At 40.5% G+C, this 18588-nt stretch overlaps 1 protein-coding gene across 8 annotated transcripts in view; it reads left to right on the top strand.

Annotated features, from left to right (window-relative positions):
* STAG1 (stromal antigen 1) overlaps nucleotides 1-18588 on the top strand; it is a 174141-nt gene that overhangs the window by 42362 nt on the left and 113191 nt on the right. For 7 of the 8 annotated variants that reach the window (XM_039556958.1, XM_019292879.3, XM_019292877.3 and 4 more), the window contains 2 exons: nucleotides 4035-4137; nucleotides 13252-13431. In XM_039556958.1, coding sequence (XP_039412892.1) covers nucleotides 4035-4137; nucleotides 13252-13431 — 283 coding nt within the window. The remainder of the gene's footprint in view (nucleotides 1-4034; nucleotides 4138-13251; nucleotides 13432-18588) is intronic. The other variant, XM_010411133.4, reaches the window with a different exon arrangement.

The raw sequence follows: 18588 nt of genomic DNA, 5'->3' as shown, positions 1-18588 counted from the left end.
AATTTATCTCCGCCAGAATGTCGAGCCCCTCAGCAACAGCGATTAAAGATTATAGAAGTGTTTTGGTTTCCTTTTTTACAAAACCTGATACATAAACACAGGTTTTTGCTGTGGTATGTTTTTAAAGGGGCATGGTGTATAAACTCTATAGCTAGGGCATTGTGGAATAGTAGAAGAAAGGTAAATTTGTTTTAGTTCCTTTACAGAAATGTGAAATTTACTGTGTTAGTGGAAACATGTTTTTCAGAAGCATGATGTGGTAAAGGGCTGTCCAGTAATCTGTTAATTCTTCATTAGCATGGATAGTTTCAAGGATTAGTAATTATAACTCTGGAATAATATCTGGAGTTTTTAGAAGGAATCCTGCAGTTACTGCCACTTTTCTAGGATGCTTTAGTTACCACAGAAACCAGAAGGCAAAGCAGAGAAAACCTGAGCCCTAAAAAGGGGTTATCACTTGTCTCCTTTGCTCTGCTCACCCCACTCTTGGAGGTCCCCCCCACCTCTGTCCAATTCTCTCATGTCCCTGTCATGTCAAAGGAGTCTTAAGAGGGAAAAGGTTTAGCTTTAGGCAGTGCCACCTCTCCTTAGATGAAGCAGGTTTCCTTAGGCCCAGATTATCTTCCCTCCCAACAGCTTCAGGAAAGATGAATTATGACTAAGCCAAAGTTTCCCCCTCAGGTGCCTAGTCACACACACATGGAATGAGGATAGGATAATTCTGGTCTATTAAGATGTGAATAACTGCCACTAGATAAATTACTTCTTAGCAGTTCTGCGAGACGTGTAGGGAATGAGGGAGATGGATGCTGGCCAGCTGCTTCTCTCAGTGAGTGCTACAACGTGCCAGAGCTGCAGGCAGTTAGGAGATGCTGTACTGCTCCTCTGAGCTCAGAAAGAAGAGGAAAAAGGGCAGGTCTGTGTAGCCAGAGCAACTGCGAGGCTGGGACAAGCAAGAGGCACTACCCCCCAAACTGAAAGGGCTCATGGCCACACTGGAAGGGCGTTTTTGTGCAGGAGTTGCTTGATTCAAACAGAATTCCTTGCTGCTTGAAATGATGTTTATTTTAATATGAAACCAGCTAGGGACTGGAGGTTGTCCTTGATCCTGTCTCTCTATTCCAAATAATGTGAGGATTGAAGGGAACCCAGTTTTTGACGTTTTCCCTTTGCTCCTTATAGATATTCTTTGCTGGAAAGAAGTTTCCTTTCTTCCTCACATGTTATTAGGGCGAGGTTCATCTTGTTTAGTTTGAAACATTTATATTTGAGCTGCTTGTCATGATCACCTTACCAGCAATGGAGAGAAAACAAAATTTATAAGACTTAAACTGACTGACCAGTTTTGGACACTGACCTTAGTGTGAGGTATCTTGTACATTAAGATTTTCTGTTCTGCATTGCATATGTCTCAAATTTAGATTAGATGAATCTCACCCTTAGTACTCATTTATTGAGCTTTTCCCAAAAAGGGAAACAGCCAAAGAGGCTTCCAGCAAATTGGAGAAGTTTTACCAGAAGAATATGAAGAGAATCAGGTTTAAGACAACAGTCTACGTAAGGCAAAGAATAGAAGGTGGTTATTAACTTAATTGTTCCTTCCATATGCAGTGTTTGGAAACATTTGAAATTTCCAGAACTAAACAGACAAATTTATCTGGAGGTTTTGCTAGACTGGACTGAGGCTGTATAGGAAAACAGAATTCTCTGTGGAATAGATGCATGTGAAATAGTAGTAGAGTTTAATTTATTTATATAGCTCTGGTGTTTCAAGGGAAGGATTTGAGCTGTTTGCCTAGGAGGATTGCTGAATCTGTTTTTAATAGAGAGAAATTTTTATCCTGATGATCCTTGGGGTGCAAGTTTATAAGCTAGCAAAGCACAGCATTTCCCCAGGAATGGGGGTATTGTTTAGACAGACACACCATGCCTGAAACTTTTCCAGTGGGGATCTGAGCAGATCAGAGAGAAAAGCTTTGGGGTTTTTTTGGAGAGAGCAATAGAGAGTGGTTTTAATTTCTCTCCAGCAACAGAAGGCAGCAGATATTTTTATGGGGTTCTTTACTTCTGTATTCAAAATCTATTAAAATTGCCTTTGTGAGGCAATGTACATTTTTGTCAAATTGACTTGCAGTGTGATGAAGTCTTTGAGTAAAGGCTAGATACATCCATCTGCATAAACATGTTTTCAGCTGTATTTACTGCATTGCTTTTCTCTGGTGTGGCCCTATTTTATCAAACAATTTGGAACTCCATGTGGGGTATCTTTTAGTTGATTTTAGGCTTTTTATATTTTTGGGTGTTTTTCCAAATTCGTAGCTTGATACTAAGTTTTTCACATTTCATAGTTTATTAAGTGAAAAAGCTACTTTTTAATTGTATCACAACAAAGCTGCATTTTCAGTATTTTGTAGAGGTACTGCGTTGCAAGCATGTAATTTGTGAACTCAAATGCAGTTGAATGGTTGTTTTTCATCTAGGGTGCCTGATATTCTGGGGTGTGTAGAGTATTTAGAGATAATCTGCTGAAGGTACTTTCAGAAAAAGAGTTTAATATACGTTCTTCTGCATTCTGGCTTTTGTAAAGGGTTCTGTGGACCCCTTAGTGTTTCTGTGCTTGCAAATTGGAAAAGGTTGGAAAACAGTGTCTTACTATTAGAAATGCATCATAGTTCTGCAGAATTATTTGAGTGAGAGCAGACCTAAGCAATACAGTAATTTCAGTAAAGAGGAGTATGAGAACATTCCCAGTTCTGATACAAGGATATCTTTCTGCATTATTAAATAGCTTTCTTGGTGGTACAACAAATTTGTGAATAATATCTGGATCTATAGAGCAAAATACAAAATAACCCCCAGACAATGTGGAAGATTTGTGTAGATCTTGGCTTGCTGGAGCTTCTCAGTTTCTCTAGAGCAGATCACTAATGCTGCCTTTTATGTTTGAGGCTCTGTAAAATATGGAATAGGTCTGGTTTTCACCTTGCCTTTGCACAAGTTGTACAGCAACTGAAATCCTTTCACTTCAAGGAAATGATTTTGGATTTAAAGAAGTCTATGATTACAACTACACCCATCCCTGAGTAATCTAGGACACTATTAGTTGTAAATGAAAATTTGTAGAGATCTGTTGCACTGGTGGTCTTGCACAGTAAAAACAAAGCCCATCAGTAACAGGTATGGTTTTGTATGTGAGCTGCTCTTGGGCAAGATCTAATGCTTCAACAGATCAATTACAATCTGAGTTTCTTCAAGCAGGTATGTCTTTTTGGAAGGCAGAGAAGTACCTGTGCCTCTGGCTGGGAGGGGTGGTGAGCATTGGGAGAATTTTTTTTTCTTATCATGGTCTTCAATCTGAAATGGCAACAAGTGTGAAATTATTGTTTGGGCTTCTCTGCTAACAGGAGTTGAGCAGTGTCAAGGGTTTTCCATTGTACAAGTGAAAATATTTTTCTAACTGCAAAAATTATAAATGTCTTCAGATCAAAGGGTGTTTTTGGGTTTGGGCCTCACAGTCAGCATGAATCCTCTTTATTAATAGCTGCCCAAGCTGCTTGTCTTGGGGTGTGACTGAGAGCATGGTGTGAGCTGTGTGGAACCTTGTGTAACTGTGCTAATGATGAGCCAGCTGGATTGGACTCCACATTGCTCTTGGGGCCTTGAGAGCAGCTCAGAAGCAGCTACAGAGAGTAAAAGGAAGTTCTTAGTAGTGAATACATTGTGGGATGGATGAATTGAGCATGTACTGGTTAATATAGCCAGTTTTGAAGTGTAACGTGGCTTCAAATGAAGCTGTTAATTTAAAGAACTTCCAGTCAATAAAATGACATTGCAGCTGATGAAAAGGTAAGGCCTTTTGCCAGGGCCAGTGTTCGATTCCTTGGTTTGCAGAATAAATGAGGAAAGCCTTTTAATGCTGACTTTTTTTGTTGTTTATCTGTTTTCTGGCTCAGGACTAAGTATTTAATCAGTCAGTTAGAGATTACTTGTTGATTTCAAATCATTTGAATTTATCTAGTGTTTTTCCCCCCTAGGGATTCTACCAACGAAACTACTGCACATTCAGATGCTGGCAGTGAGCTTGAAGAAGCAGAAGTCAAAGGAAAAAGAAAAAGGGGCCGTCCCGGCAGGCCTCCAGTATGTGTAATTTATTTTTGTTTTGTTATGCATCTATTTAAAATTGACTGCGGACTCTTTTTCATCTGATCATCTTGTGGTCACATAAATAGGCTTTTAATGAGTCCTGCGTCAGACTTTATGAAGACTTGCAGTATGAAATATTTATCAGATTGATGTGCAAACAATGTTTGGAGTGTTTAAAAAAAGGACATTAAAATGTTCTCACAATAGCTGTTAATATTTTTTTGCTAGCTGCTTTCATGAACAATACAGTTTTGTTATTATTGTCATTACAACATTCTTCCAGATATGAGAATAACCTCAGTAAGTACAACCACTGTCTTCTTGAAAGTTGTAATGGACTTTAAGTGACAAATGACATATGAGCCATCCTTTATTACTGATACTCTTCTCCTGTGAATGGAAGAATTGCAGCATGATATTTACTAGATGCCTGAGAAAAATCTATTAACACAATTAAAAATTCATGTGATTGACATACACTGCATTCTGCTTACAGACTGGGAGCTGCAGCTGCAGCAGGTGATATTGTTGTCCTTGTCTCTGCTGGCCTATCAGTAGGAGCATACAGAAACAGTTCTCTTCTACACAGGGTATTAAGGAAGCTTTCTCTTTTATTTTCACTTATTTTATAAAATAGCCAATTTATTGGAAAATAAAGGGAAAGTTCTGTGTGTCATGTTGTCCTTCATCTTGGTTCTTGAAGATAATCATTTTAGTTCTCTTGGCTGTGTCACTTGAAGTACACAATGTGGAGTAAGACTTGGTGGGAATTTCTGTGTGATTGTTATCAATGAGTTTGATTCACCTCTTAGTGTTGCTCTATGAATAAACTCACAATATGAATGTGCCATGTACCTATATATTTATGTCTATCTATCTATATATATAGCACTAGTAGATTGAGATGATTTTTTTTAACCCTGAGGTCTTTGATCCTGAGGCTTATCTCCTTAACCATGGGCTGGTGAGGCTGTAAGAATGAACGTGTTCCTCTCAGGCATGCTGGCCAAGCTGAAGCAAATTCCTCTTTAGTGTTGGTTTTGAATTTGCATCACAGTTTCTGGACTTACTCAGGGTGCCAGCATTTTAAATCCTGGTCTTTTCTGGGCACATTGTCTTCCTTTTTGAAAGTTTTTGAACACTTTTCTATGATGCATATATTCTTCATCAAATAAATGGATTTGCTCATGAACGTGGAGCCTCTTCAGGCAAGCCTTAAGGAAGTGTTTAAAGAGAACAGCTTATCTGTTTACATAGCTTGTAAGCAAAGGATAAAATGAAACATTATCTTACAAATATTTCATTAGTAAATCTATGGGGTTTTGTGGCTCTAATAAAAAAAAGCAGGCTTGTGCAACCTGATTGCTAACCCAGAATGTTGTCACAGTATAGGAATTCAAGTTTTAGCAACACTAGGGTACTTTGTACCCAGCACACACTCACTGGAAGGGAAAGGTGAGTGTTACAAGAAGCATTTCTCATCCCTCTGCTTCAATTTATTAGTAGCTCCTATGGGAACATTTGCTGAAGCACTCTGCTGGTCCCGCTGTCAGGTTTCCATGGGAGGAATTGCTCATTTTGCTTAGAACAACTCCAAGCTCACTAGGTGTGTGTGATTGTCAAGGGATGAACATGCAGAGGAAGCAGCCATTGCTTCATTCACAAAATGATGGGCTGTGAGCTGACTGCTGCTGCTGCTAAGGAGCAAGACCTTAGGGTTATCAGGGGGGATTCCATGGAAGCTTCATCTTAATGCTTAAGAGGAGTCAAAAACCCCAAGTCCAGTCTTAAATCTCAGAGGAAGAAAATAGAGAATGAAACAAATACAGTGTCCTTTTTAAAACTGTAGTTTGTCAAAATTTGGAAGAATTTGCTCAGTTCTACTTTTTCTTTCCCTTTTGACCTCCATCCCAAAATCTTAAGAAAGCATATATTAGGACTGGAAGAGTTTCAGAGAGGAAAAACAATATGGTTGTTTATGGAATGGGGCTCAGGAGGTGTCATTGCAACCTCCCAGTCAGAGTGGGGTCAACTTTGGAATCAGACCACATTGCTCGTGGCTTTTCCAGTTTGGTTTTGAAAACCACTAAGGCTGGAGACTGCACAGCCTCTCTCAGGTGCCTGTTCCATTTTACTTCATGATAAATTTCTCCCTTGGTTCTTCTACAAAAAAAAAAAAAAAAAAAAAAGCCCCCAAAGCAAAAAGCCACTCAATGTCTAATATCCTAGAGGAGAAATGCAAACACTTTGGAAAGGCTAATCCAGGCAATTGAATTTACAGCATTATTTGATGTGATAAGCCAGGGACTTGGTAACTGTATTGCTTTAGCAAACCATGTTGCTAACCCAGCCACTTCCCTCAGGTGAATTGCCTGGTTCTTACAGGAGGTACAGCTCTGACATTTCCCCCCCAACTCTTCATTACTACAGTTTTTGTTTCCTTCACAGGTCCCACCTACCTTTACTGTCAGATGTGAAACAGATTAAAAGATTTAGTTAAGTTCAAAGATGTTTTTCTCAACTGAGATTTAGCTTAGATGATTTTCATTTCTGTTACAGACCTGAAGAATGGTAGCCCAAAGGCTTTTCTGGTTTTTGTGCCTGGGATTTTTTTCTAACTAGAATATTGTGGTCTAATAAGATTTGATCTCTTCCTGCAAATGCTGATTTGCTGATGTCCTTAGGCCATCACAGCTACAGTGTGGCACATCTGCCATAAACACATTGACCTCTTTTGGAAAGGGACTTTACTTGGTGCTGCATGGTCCTATTACAGAGGTGCATAGAATATACTCCATATGTATGTATTTTAAACAGTTTTCTGCTGAGTGTCACAGAATGGACTTGACCTTTTATCAGAAAGACACGCTACTACAAGAGGATTTTCCAGATTGTTTTCCAAAGAAAGACATTCTCTGCAGATTTGAGACCTTTGTAAGAAGATGATGCTCATTTGAAAAACTGCCTTTTGTAGCAAATACCTCTTCAGTTCATAGAGAACCATAATGTTTTGGGGGTACCTTCACTTTCTAAAAAACTTGGAACTAGCTGATCTTTAAGATTTCCTTTCAATCCAAGTCATTCCATTCTAAACCACTGCTTTTCAAGTAGCCCCTTCACCTCTGTACACTATTCTAATGAGTACATGACTGAGTAGGCTAGACAGTCAATTTGCAAAGAGATTAAGTGCATTGGTCTTGCAGAATAGCTCTCAGAATCGAACCTGATTGTCCTGAATTCCCTGGCCCTTGCTGTGAGTTTAGCAGGGGCTGTGCCATATCCTGCTCTAGTGGCTGGGGCTGGCCATTGGCCTTGCACCCTTCTAAACACTGAGTCTTGTAGAGCAGATGCCCTTGGAGTGACTGGCCAAGAGCTGAGGCTGTCCAGCCAGTGGGATATTGTGGTGCAGGTGTTTGTGATACTGTATGTGAGGACACCATCTGGGTATGCATTTAATGAGTCTGGGGTGTCTCTTTAAGGAGTGACTTCTAACAGTCCTCTTCTTGAAGTTCCTGAGTAACACTGGCCAAAATGCCCTCTGTGTCTGCTGCATTATTGAAGTACATGGGAATGGATGTGCTCTCCTGTTCTATGTAGGGGATTTGAAAGCCCAAGGGTTTATGCTGCAATGTAGCTTTCACACCAGTGAGCTCAGGCTCAGGTCACTTATTTATCTATCCTTTTTTGTCTCCTCTTTTGGATCAACACTCTGGTCAGCATTGTTGGCATGCTTTATTTTAAACTACCTGGCCTCACCTTCCCAGGAGCTCAGAATAGCTTGGCTTAAACCTCAGCTGCTGGAGGTTGAGGCAGTGAGAGAGATCCCTGGCTGTATTTCCGATTCAAAGTAGGAGCAGACAGATTTCATCTGTAATTCAGAGGACAGGGAGAAACATCAGTTTGTCTGTTCCAGAGGTGGCAATTTGGAGATCTCTGCTGGTTTCTCTCTCATCCCATACTCAGAGCCACAGTGTGTCTTTCTCCACTTAAAGCAAGAGGAAACAAGGGACTTCTGATGCTTTTGTCCCCAGAAAAGCCTGTACAATTTTGCTTTCAGCTCCTTTTGTAGTTTCTGGTATGGAGGAGACAGACCACAATGCATTCATATGGGAAATTTTAACCTTGCAGCAGATTCCTGGCCTTATTTAATCTTGCAGTATAGATGTTAGATACAGCAGGGGATTGAGTTTTGCTTCCAGTTCCAAGTCATACGTGTCCTGATTAATAACAGGGAGGAATCCTCTTAGAAGAATTTCTTTTCATAGCAGTGGAGGTTTGTGGTTGGTGTGATTTACATCAGTGTCCTGTTTCAGCTTGCCTGCCTGATGGTTTAGGTCTGTCCCTTAAAACTGAGGGAAGTCTGCAGTTCAGTAGAAATGCAGTGCATCTATAGCATCTTTGTGAAGACTTTTCTGTCCTGTCACCTGTAGCATTAGAAGTTTTCCTTTTAAGCTTTTGATGGTGTGGTTCTTGTATTTTTGGCAATCTAGTCTATTCTTCATGTTTCTGTGGAAATAATCTTTTTTTGGTAGGAATTGCCTCAGGTAGAAGAATTGAAATCATTCAAGCATTTATAGCATACTCTCTTGATTCTTTAAGATGACTTTTAGAGCTCTGGATAGATTTTTAAATAAGGGTGAAAAGTAGCACCACCACTCCCCAGCACTGCCTCTGCATTTTGTGTCCTAAAGCACGAGTGCTGCAGCTGAAGCAGCTCTGGATGCACTGGCTGTTAGGGGACCTGCACCTGTCTTTATTTGCAGGATGAGACTTTTCACAGAGAGCACCTTGTTTGTTTCTATGACCAATACAGTCCAAAGGACTGTTGGAATCCAAGAACCTTCTCAGATAAACACGATGATGGTATGAAACGCGTCATAGTCTTTTTTTGATCGGGATTAATTCAGAAAGACCTCAGGCATTACCATTCTTCCACTTAACATGAACTTAGAACACAAGGCCTCTTGAGGGGCTGGTGCCTTGGAGAGGCAAGTCCTTCAGTCTTACTCAAGTGGAGGTTAAAAAGCTTCTTCCACCTTCCCTGGGAAATGGGGTATTTATTTCTCTAAATGCCTCATGGTGTGAATGCGCATACAGGTCATTGTTTCCAGGTGGTGTGTTAGGCAGAGTTACTGACTTTAGGCCTTCTACTGCCTTTATTTCTTTGTGAACTGCATCCCATCAACTTGGGGAATGTTAATGGAAAATGTCGAGCCACTTTCACTTTTTTTTTGGTAGTGTGTGAATTAATTTTCACTGTATTACTTGATTTTACTAATGTGGGTCACTTTTATTTTCTTCACGGTAATTTTAAAGACATGAAAGGAAAAGTATTGTGTAGCTAATTCGTTACCAAATCCTGAATTGTCATAATTTTTAGTTTAATTGCAGTCAAGGTGAGTATTTTGTTTCCTGTTTGCATTCATTTAAGCCTTAAAGCAACAGGTAAGGTATGTGACCATCAATATGGCCATTTTTGGTTGTTGCTTCTGTGGCATGTTCTGGAACTTCTGAATTTCCTAATGCTGGTGTATATAAACCCTCAGCTTTTGTTATCACAGATTGGAAAAATCATCAGTAATTTCTGTTTTCATTTGGCACCTCAGTCCATTTTGACACCACACCAGCCCAGCTGTCCTGGGTTTCAGAGTGAAATCATAAATGCAACTGCTGCAGCCTCTCAGCTCCAAGCAGCACCTTTTTGGTGTGTGATTAAAAAGCCTCAAGCATTCTTATCTTGTCATGCTGCTTTATCCCTCCCTTTGGGAGTCCTAATTCACCCACTTCAGGGGGGGAACTTTCTGGCTGAAAGCTGTACAGTGGTGTGCAATAATCACAATTGTTGCTCCTGTTAGGATTCAGAGTTTCTGTGTTTCCTGTGCTTTCCTGTGATGAGCATTTGGTGGATCCACAGGATCAGACCTGCTACAAATGCACTCTGATCTTACGAAACATCTCATTTTACAGCTGTCAGTGATAGTCTGACAGGTTTACTGGGGCCACACTCATCCTCAGCAGGGCTGTTTCTGTGTGGAAGCTTGTCACGGTGTAAGAGAATGGGGCTTTTTGTGTTTTGCAGAAGGATCACCCTTTCCTGTGAGTGCATGCATCTCCTTTCTGGGATGCACAGTTACCTGTGTCTGGCATCCTCAATTCCAAATGTAATTTTTAGATTTGTGGCTTTTTGCAACTCCATTTCCAAGAGCACCCTGCCTTTTGAGATATGGCACCGATACTCTGTATCATGAATGAGTCTTCTCTGTGTTTCTGTGGATGTCCCAGTCCTTCCTTTTCCTTCACTTGCTCCAGTGGTGGTGGAGGATGTCTCCATCCTGGGATGGAATCATAGAATACCAGGTTGGAAGGGACCCCACAGATCATTTTGTTCAGCCTTGTCTGGCAAAAGCACGATCTAGAAAAGATGCCCTAGCACCCTGTCCAGCTGAATCGGAAGCGTCCAGTGTTGAGGAACCCCTGGGGGGATTATTCCAGTTGGCTGATGGGTCTCTTTGGTCTTTTTGAAGTAGGATTTCCTACTGAACTTTGTGCTCAGAGGCAGGAACCTGTATGAATCTCAAACCTGTCAACATGGCCTGCAGAGTTTCTTGCTGTAGATTCGGAGATATTGTGTGCAAATAATGTTTGCAGCTGCATTGTAATGTTGTGTGTTAACAACTGAGGGAATGCCACGTGCCTTGTGCTTGCAAAACTTCAGTGCACCAGAGAGCTGCTGGAGGACCTAGATGTGGCTTGCTTTCATATTCACACTCTGGAGTGAGACTGAGCTTGGGCTTCCTGCCAGATGCCTGCTGGGTGGAAGTGCTGAGGGGTGGTTGCCCTTTTGCTAGTGCCTTTCCACCTGAAGACAATGTTAATCCTTGCCTAGCTCAGAAAGTTCACATTTTGGATTATTTTCAGTTTTGAGTGGAGCATCTTGTCTACTTGTTTTGTCTCTAGAGGCAGGATTCAATACAGATCCCGCATCTGGATTTGGCTACCCCCAGCTTGGATACAGAATGGCTTTTGTTAGATGCAAGACTTGTTTTCTCCACTCTGAGAGATGTTCTCATTGTCAAAAGAAAATGTACACCAGAGAGAAATTTTATTTGAGTAGACTCAGTAATATATCTGGTGTTAATTCAGGGCCAGGATATTGAAAAGAAGAACCTGGCTTTGAAGAATCTGGCTTTGTCCAGTAATTTGTCAGAAGTACATCTGTCAGTTATTTCTGTACCCCTTCTGAGGGCTCAGTGATGATCTCACCCTTCCAATTCAAACTAGGAGCCTTGGTCAAAGCACCTCCCTTTTCCCAGGATACCTGACAAAGGGAATTTGAAATAGGCATTTATATGCCTAGTGATTACACATTTTGAGCCTGTGTTCGTAGTCCTTATACTCAGGTACTCAAACAGATGGCTTTTCTCATTGCTTTCATTAACAAGGTAGCTTTGGATATGTGCATTTCACATCCATCTCTTACTTCCTTTCCCTTCATCCTCGCAGCGTTTCCTTTTCAATTACATGTTGAGAAAAACTGAGTGTAGAGGGGGCTTGCATTAGCTTCTGTGGAGGGCATCAGTTTGCATTCAAGCTTTCATTTAGCAGTCCTTGCAGCTAGGTGAAGTGCTTACTGTCTCCCAGATGGAATAAGTGCATGGATTATATAGCTCAAAAGAGTCAATTTACTTCTAGTTCTTTCCCATTTTAATAAATAGTGATTATGTGTCTATTTTGAACTCAGTAGAACTTAAACATTTCATATGTTGATAATATTCTTGCTGTTACAGGCAGCTTTGCACATATTTAAAAATTCATTGAGGGAGATACTCTTTTGATCCTAAGTGCAAATGTTATCCAAAAAACTTCACAGAGATTGTACCTTTATTTTAAGCTTTCCAGCTTGCATTTCTATGCAAGTCCTTAAATGAATATTTGCAAGAGGCAGTTGCACTCTACCTTGCCCTTTGCTTTGGCCCTCTGGCCCCACCCCTTTTAAGGCAGTGATCCCTCTTAAAGCACGGGGAAAGCTGGACTGCAGGGCTGTCTTCTACCAGCTCTCTGCTAGAAATTAGATCCCTTACCTCTGCAGTAAAGTTCTCAAAGTGTCTGCACTGGAGTATGCAACCGAAAAGGTTGACTTCGTGTTCTTTACTGAAAGCTTTAGCAGAAACTCAGCTGACAGGGTACTCAAGTAAACGGTGCCATGGGGATACTGTCCTAAATGTAGTCTTTGATTTGCTTGTGTGTTGTTTTCTTTAACATAATTCCTCAAAATAGCTTCATTGTTCTGTGGAAAACAGCAGATTTTGCTTTTGTCTGCCTCACAGTAGGGAGAAATAATAGAATATGGAAGTAAGAAATCTGATGTTATTTGCCCCAGAACTCTCTTTGTTTCTGTTTCACAAGTGACCTAAATTCAGAGCAAACTGTTCAGTAGGTGAGCCTTTACAGGTGGTGTCTATACCACCTGATTAAAACCTTGAAGAACCTAGAGAAAATTTACATTAAATAATTTAGACTCAAAGGGAGAATGCTTTAACTCATAAAAATTTGAAGCAAGAGGCTGTTATGGTGATTTACTAAATCTGGCTGTACAAATTTGGTGATTTGTGTTGAAGAGCTGACTGTGTACAGAGTTTCTTATAAAAGTTACATGAAAATGAAAATACAGAAAATGAATGTTAATATGGCAAATGTATTTTCAGTAATTTTCTGTCTTAGATCATTAGTTAGGATCACCAGTTATTCTAAATGTCTGTGTTGTGTAAGACTCATACGGGGACTGACACAAGCCACTACTCCAGCACTGAGAGTTCACCACTACTTACCTTGGCATGGCAGTGGCTTTTAAATAGTCCCTCAACAGCTACTGATAAATAAAGTTATATGTACCTGACTGGATAAAGCCCTGAGCAGCCTGGTTGAGTTTCATAGCTGAGCCTGCTTTGAGCAGGAGGTCAGGCTGGAGATGCCTTCCAGCCTGGCTCATCCCGTGGTCCTTGTGGGTATAACTGTGTGTGAGGGTGTAACCATGTCATGTTTATGGATCATTTCTAAAGAAACGCTGGGTGATTTCAGATGTAGCTATAATAAACTTTCACTCTGCTGGTTTTCTTTGCCCAGTCTGCCACTAAGAAACCCCGGAAGTCTCCAGCGGACAAGGGGCGTGCCGACGCTGGAGCTCGAGGAGCCACTCGTGGGAGAGCCAATGGCCACCCGCAGCAGAACGGAGAAGGGGACCCTGTCACTTTGTTTGAGGTGGTTAAGCTGGGAAAGAGTGCTATGCAGGTAAAATGTCTCCTTGTGTTCCCCCTCACAATTCCGTGTATCCTGACTGCAGTCCAGTCTAAGCTGTGCTTTCGTAAACGGGTGTTTTCTCATGACTGCATTGGTCCCACAGACTGTGTATGATAAAGTACAGGACTGAGTGGGCTCTGATTGAGGGCTGTAGTGTATCCTTCTGAAGAACAACAGATCTGGCAGAAGGTCATGTGTTTCAAATTCTCCATTATTTTGTTCATTACTCCTAAGTTAAAAATATATGTTGGTATTAAGCAGTTCGTTAAAGAATATCCTGTAGCAAGTTTTATATAGGGAAAAAGTGTATGAAAATAAGGATGGATCCAAGCCTTCTTTGTTCACTTCTTTTTCCAAGAATACCTGCTCACACAAGCAGTTTGGAGCCCTTTGCACTGGAACTTGTATTCCTGCTGTCCCCATCACGGCAACAGATGAAGGCTAAACTATTTGCCTAGACTTTCCCTGAGTCTGAGGGAAAACATGGATACATCCTGAAGGCAAATTTTTCATTGTAAAATAAATAAGATGGTTCTAGTTGCCTCTAGAAATGTTTCTTACCCCCTTATGTTTTGATCAGGTTAGAGGTCTGTACAGGATGTATGGGGCCAGGTGAGTGTCACCTCAGGACGCTGCACAGAGGATTGGTTTGGACAGTGTTGGGGGTTTTAGTAAGCTGCTGTGCTGCAGTTCTTGGTTTTGGTACTCAAAGGAGAAACAATGGGCCCGAAACACTCTTCAGCCCATGCAGTCCAAAGCCAACAGTCATTCCTGCTCTCAAGGATTGTTTAAGCAAACCTGCTTTACTTTGCATTTCAACAACACAGGACTTAGGCAGTATCAGTTTGTTTTGGTGCTAACATGAGAAAATTACAAATTAGGAGAATTAGGTGCCAAGTCCCATTCTCAATATTACTTTAGTGTAGCTAAAAGCTAAGTCTGTTTAAATCCCAGGGGAATCAAGTATTGCAAATGAATGAAAGTTGTTGAAAATATTCTGTCTCGAATCTGTGGAAAGTCTGAGATGTAATTTTAAAGAAGTAATACACAGAAAGGAAATGAGAATTTTTGTTCTGCACAGTTGCTGTGTTTACACTTATTCAGGATTGACCCTTCTTATCTAGTAGGTGAAGACAGAACAAATTTACTCCTAACAAAGCTACAGATTCCTTGTGCCTTTTTTTCCTACAACAGAGCTTCCAACTTTGTTTGGTTTTCAGCACTTTTTCAAATTTTGTTTTTGGCAGGAATTGAGGAAACATCTGGAGCCTATTTTCTGGTTTTACTGTGGTGCAGAACATACAATATACTTTATGTAGTATAGTTGACTTAGAGTTATTGGTATTTGCAGAAGCCAAACAGAAAGGAATGGGTGATTGCTTTGATATTTGATAACTCTGCGTGTGTGTGTGTGTGTGTGAAGTTGACTTTGATACATTTTCTCTGTTTCAAAAGAGATGCTGACACAAGTCTTCTGCAGATTAAATACAAACAAAAAATTGTCTGCATGTTTGCATTAAGAAACCTTTGGAATTCAGATACAAAGGAATTGTTTTGAGAAGTGGAGAATTTGCGTGTGTGGGTGGATGTGTGTCTGTGTATTCCCATTTACATACCTGTGTCCACAAATCACATATGCACAGACACACACATGCTCCACATGTGCCCAGCCTGCAGGCAGGAGGAAAAGTGCACAGCACAGTCTAAGCAGGGGAGAGATTACACACAAATAGTAAAGGAATAGGGAAGGCCTGGGATGCAAACAGGCATAAATGACTTGAGCCTTAGTTTCAAGAGCATGCATCGCTTGGGCACCTTTGAAAAACTTACTGTTGGTAAAAATATTTTTAAAAATTAAAGAAGCCCTATAGTAGGAAAGAGAATGCAATTAAAATGTGATTTAATACTTTTTAACTTGCACTTTTGGACAATAATCCTGTGTGAAACCAGGGTTCTGTAAACGAGACTTATACTTCTCTTTATACTTGTATTTTTCCATAATAGCTTAGGGATTTTGATGTAACAATCAGGAATGCTTGGCATTTTTGTTTTTCATAGTTTTGAAGAAGGTTTTTTTGTGTCATTTTAGCAATTTTGTCAGTATTGCAGTTTTCAAACAAGTGCCATATATTTGTATTTGGCTGAACATATTATTTCTCAGTATTCAGTTCTTTCCCTGTACTATGAACATACTTATTTTCTAGTGCTCCTAAGTTTGCTTCCAGCAATGAAAACCCAGGAAAATTCAATTAATATGTTCTGACATTACATGGAAATCATGTGCTTTCATTTCTGATCTATCTGCTCCTGCTGTTGGCTCTCAGAATTTTTTTTAGTTGTTAGATTTTTCTGGCTTTGTGATGCCAGTTCATGAAAGTCTGTAGCTGAATTCAATTTTCACTTCTTTTAAGCTTCTCTATTTTGCTTCTCACAGCAGGATTCATTTACTACTTTTCTTCAGGCTTGTTGCAGGTTTCTTCTTCCAGGGAAATAAAATCAGTTTAATTTTTTGTGTTTCAAGTATACATAACTCCAGGGCTGCTCTTTGCATAAAATCTTTGCCTCTGTCATGAGGTGCTGCTTGTGTCTTGTTTGAACTCTGTAAATCTCTTTGATGCTCACGTTAAGTTGGTATTCATTTGCTCTGTAACCTTTTGTACAGTTAGTGCTTCAGGAGTTGTTCTGTCAGCAGCTCTCTGTGTATGAAGTGTGACATGACCTGCTGTTCATGCTTTCTGCAGGTACATTTTCAAGTGTTACTCCATTAAGACTGTTCATAGAACTTCTTTAGACTCTGAGGTTTTTATGTTCATAGTCAAACATGATACTCTTCTGCTTTTTGTCATTTTTCTCTTCCATATACTTATTTTTTAGTTATATTTTTATGGTGACAGCTATATCCTCTGCATTTCCCCACTCTGAACTTCCATAGGCAGAATGGTCTCTATCAGCATTTCTCATGTGCTCAGCTGCCCAGTGGTGGGAATGAAGGCTCGGGTGAGCTTCTGCTCTTCCAGCTGAGCCACCCAGGCAGAGACTGACTGGTAGCTAAAATCTTCAGGCATCTCTGCATTGGTCTCTGACCCTGCTGTTAAGATGACAGGGAACTAAAGAGCTTGTGATGAGATCAGATTTTGTTTAGGGTTCAGACTGCAAATTTCTCCTGAGTTAGTTATGACCAGTTATCTGTAATGAAGTTTGTGCTGCTGTTGGTCAAACCAGACATGGAAGTTCTGCTTTCTTGTCTGCAAAGGGGGTTTGTTCCTCCAGAACATCAGAGAGAATGGATTGTCAGTAATTTTAGGAGTTGTTCAGTACCCAAACATGAACAGATCTATGCCTTGATGACTCTCCAATATTCCATTCATTACCAGTCACCCTTAATTGGTGTTAGCAGTTCACTACAGAGCAGAGGCTGATTTTGAGGAAAAAAACTTTTCATAATTGCCGCCTCTGCTTATGCTCAGCTAATAAAAGGTAATCTTGCTGTTGATTAGACATAGTTCAGAATAAATATGGCTCCATTATATGCCAGCAGGCATTTTAAGATAAGTATCCAAGTATTGAGTGTGCTGAAATGGAATTTTTCATTGTGCCACCAGTGCTTCCTTGTCTTTCCAGAAATCAGGGATGTTCCTCACTGTTCTTACGTGCACATGGGGATTTGTGACCTTGGAGGTTCCCTCCCAGTCTGAGTAAAGCTGTATTTGTAGCATACAAGGCTTTCTCAAGGCTTACCCTGCCTTGAGAAGTCCATCTCTGGCAGCAGCTCAGACTTACTCCTGGCTGGAGTGACTGTTTAACCATATCTACCATATGCAGGAGGAATTACATGTGTTTTTACATAGATGCTTGAGTTTAAGAACATCAGAGCAGCTGTAACTGGATTGCACCAAAAATCCAACAGCCTGTCTCTGACAGTGGCAGTTAAGAAAGAGAATAAGGTGGCAAAAACGAATTTTGGGGATTCTCCCTACCTCTGACTGTTCTCAGCTCAGGGTCAATGTGGTGTCTGTGTTCTCAGTGGCCTTAATGGCTCTCTCTTCCCTGAGTTTCTTTTCTCCCTCTAGAAGTGTTTTTTGCTGGATCACATCTCTGTGACTCCCTCAGCTATTTCTGAAAGTGAAGGTCTTTGAAGATTAATAATATACAGACATACATTAAGTATTACCCATGCTTTTTGTGTTAAAGGCATGTTACTGTATTTTAACTGCTGTATCCTCCAGCTTGAAGGATGGATAATAACTTAGGGTTTCCCCAGATTGTCTCAGAAACTCCTTAGGAGTTTGAGTATGCAGTCTCTAAAGTTTACTGGGCAAAATGACTGCATCTATTATTAACATTTAAACTAGCATTTTCACTTTGCTAGGCACATTCTGTAGCCCAATCTTGCTTTGCTTTTGATTGTATGCTACTGAATTAAAAGAAAAAAACCAAAACTGTGTACGTGTTTTTATAGTTGTTACATTGGGAACAATTTAGCCACCGAACAAAGCATTAATTAATTAGAGGAGTATCCCTTAATACCAAATGAATTTTTCTGCAGTCATCACACAAGGCTTCTTTTCCCTTGTGATTTAATAAGATGTGAGATGATTTTGCTGTTAATGTGAACACAAGTGCCAGTAGTGCAGTGTGTGAAAACATTTGTACCTGAAAATACTCGTTAGACTTGAAGGCAGAGAAGTCTTTTGCTCTCTAGAATGCTGATGTTTTTCTGGGGTGATCTGTGAACCCTTTACAAACTGTGCTAGCACAGGAATACGAATCATGTGTTTTAATGAATTGATGGGTCTCTTACTGGAGTAACTCCATTTTGTTTCAGGACTCCTCTAAGTATCTTTTCATTCTTGTGTTCATGGGCAGTTTTGGTGCTTTGTAGCATCATTCATGCCCGTGATTGGCTTGGCTTAAACAGACACAGCTGCTTGGAAACGGTGTGATATGTCACCTGTGAGAGATGAGCACCTGCAAAAGTTCTGTACCACCTTAGAAAATCTTGGTGAGAGCTTTGTATGGTGCACCCACCTTTCCTGAGCACTCAGGTGAGCAACTGCTGCCCTGAGTAGTGTGGATCTGCTGGGCAAGAGTACCCAGCCTCAGGAGTTCCTGTGATTTGAGTCCATTTGAAAGCAGAATTTTCCCAGT

This window comes from Corvus cornix, chromosome 9 (genome assembly GCF_000738735.6).
Source record: "Corvus cornix cornix isolate S_Up_H32 chromosome 9, ASM73873v5, whole genome shotgun sequence".
Lineage (NCBI taxonomy): Eukaryota > Metazoa > Chordata > Aves > Passeriformes > Corvidae > Corvus > Corvus cornix.
The sequence above is the reverse complement of the archived record's forward strand: the minus strand, read 5'-3'. Positions and strand labels throughout refer to the sequence as shown.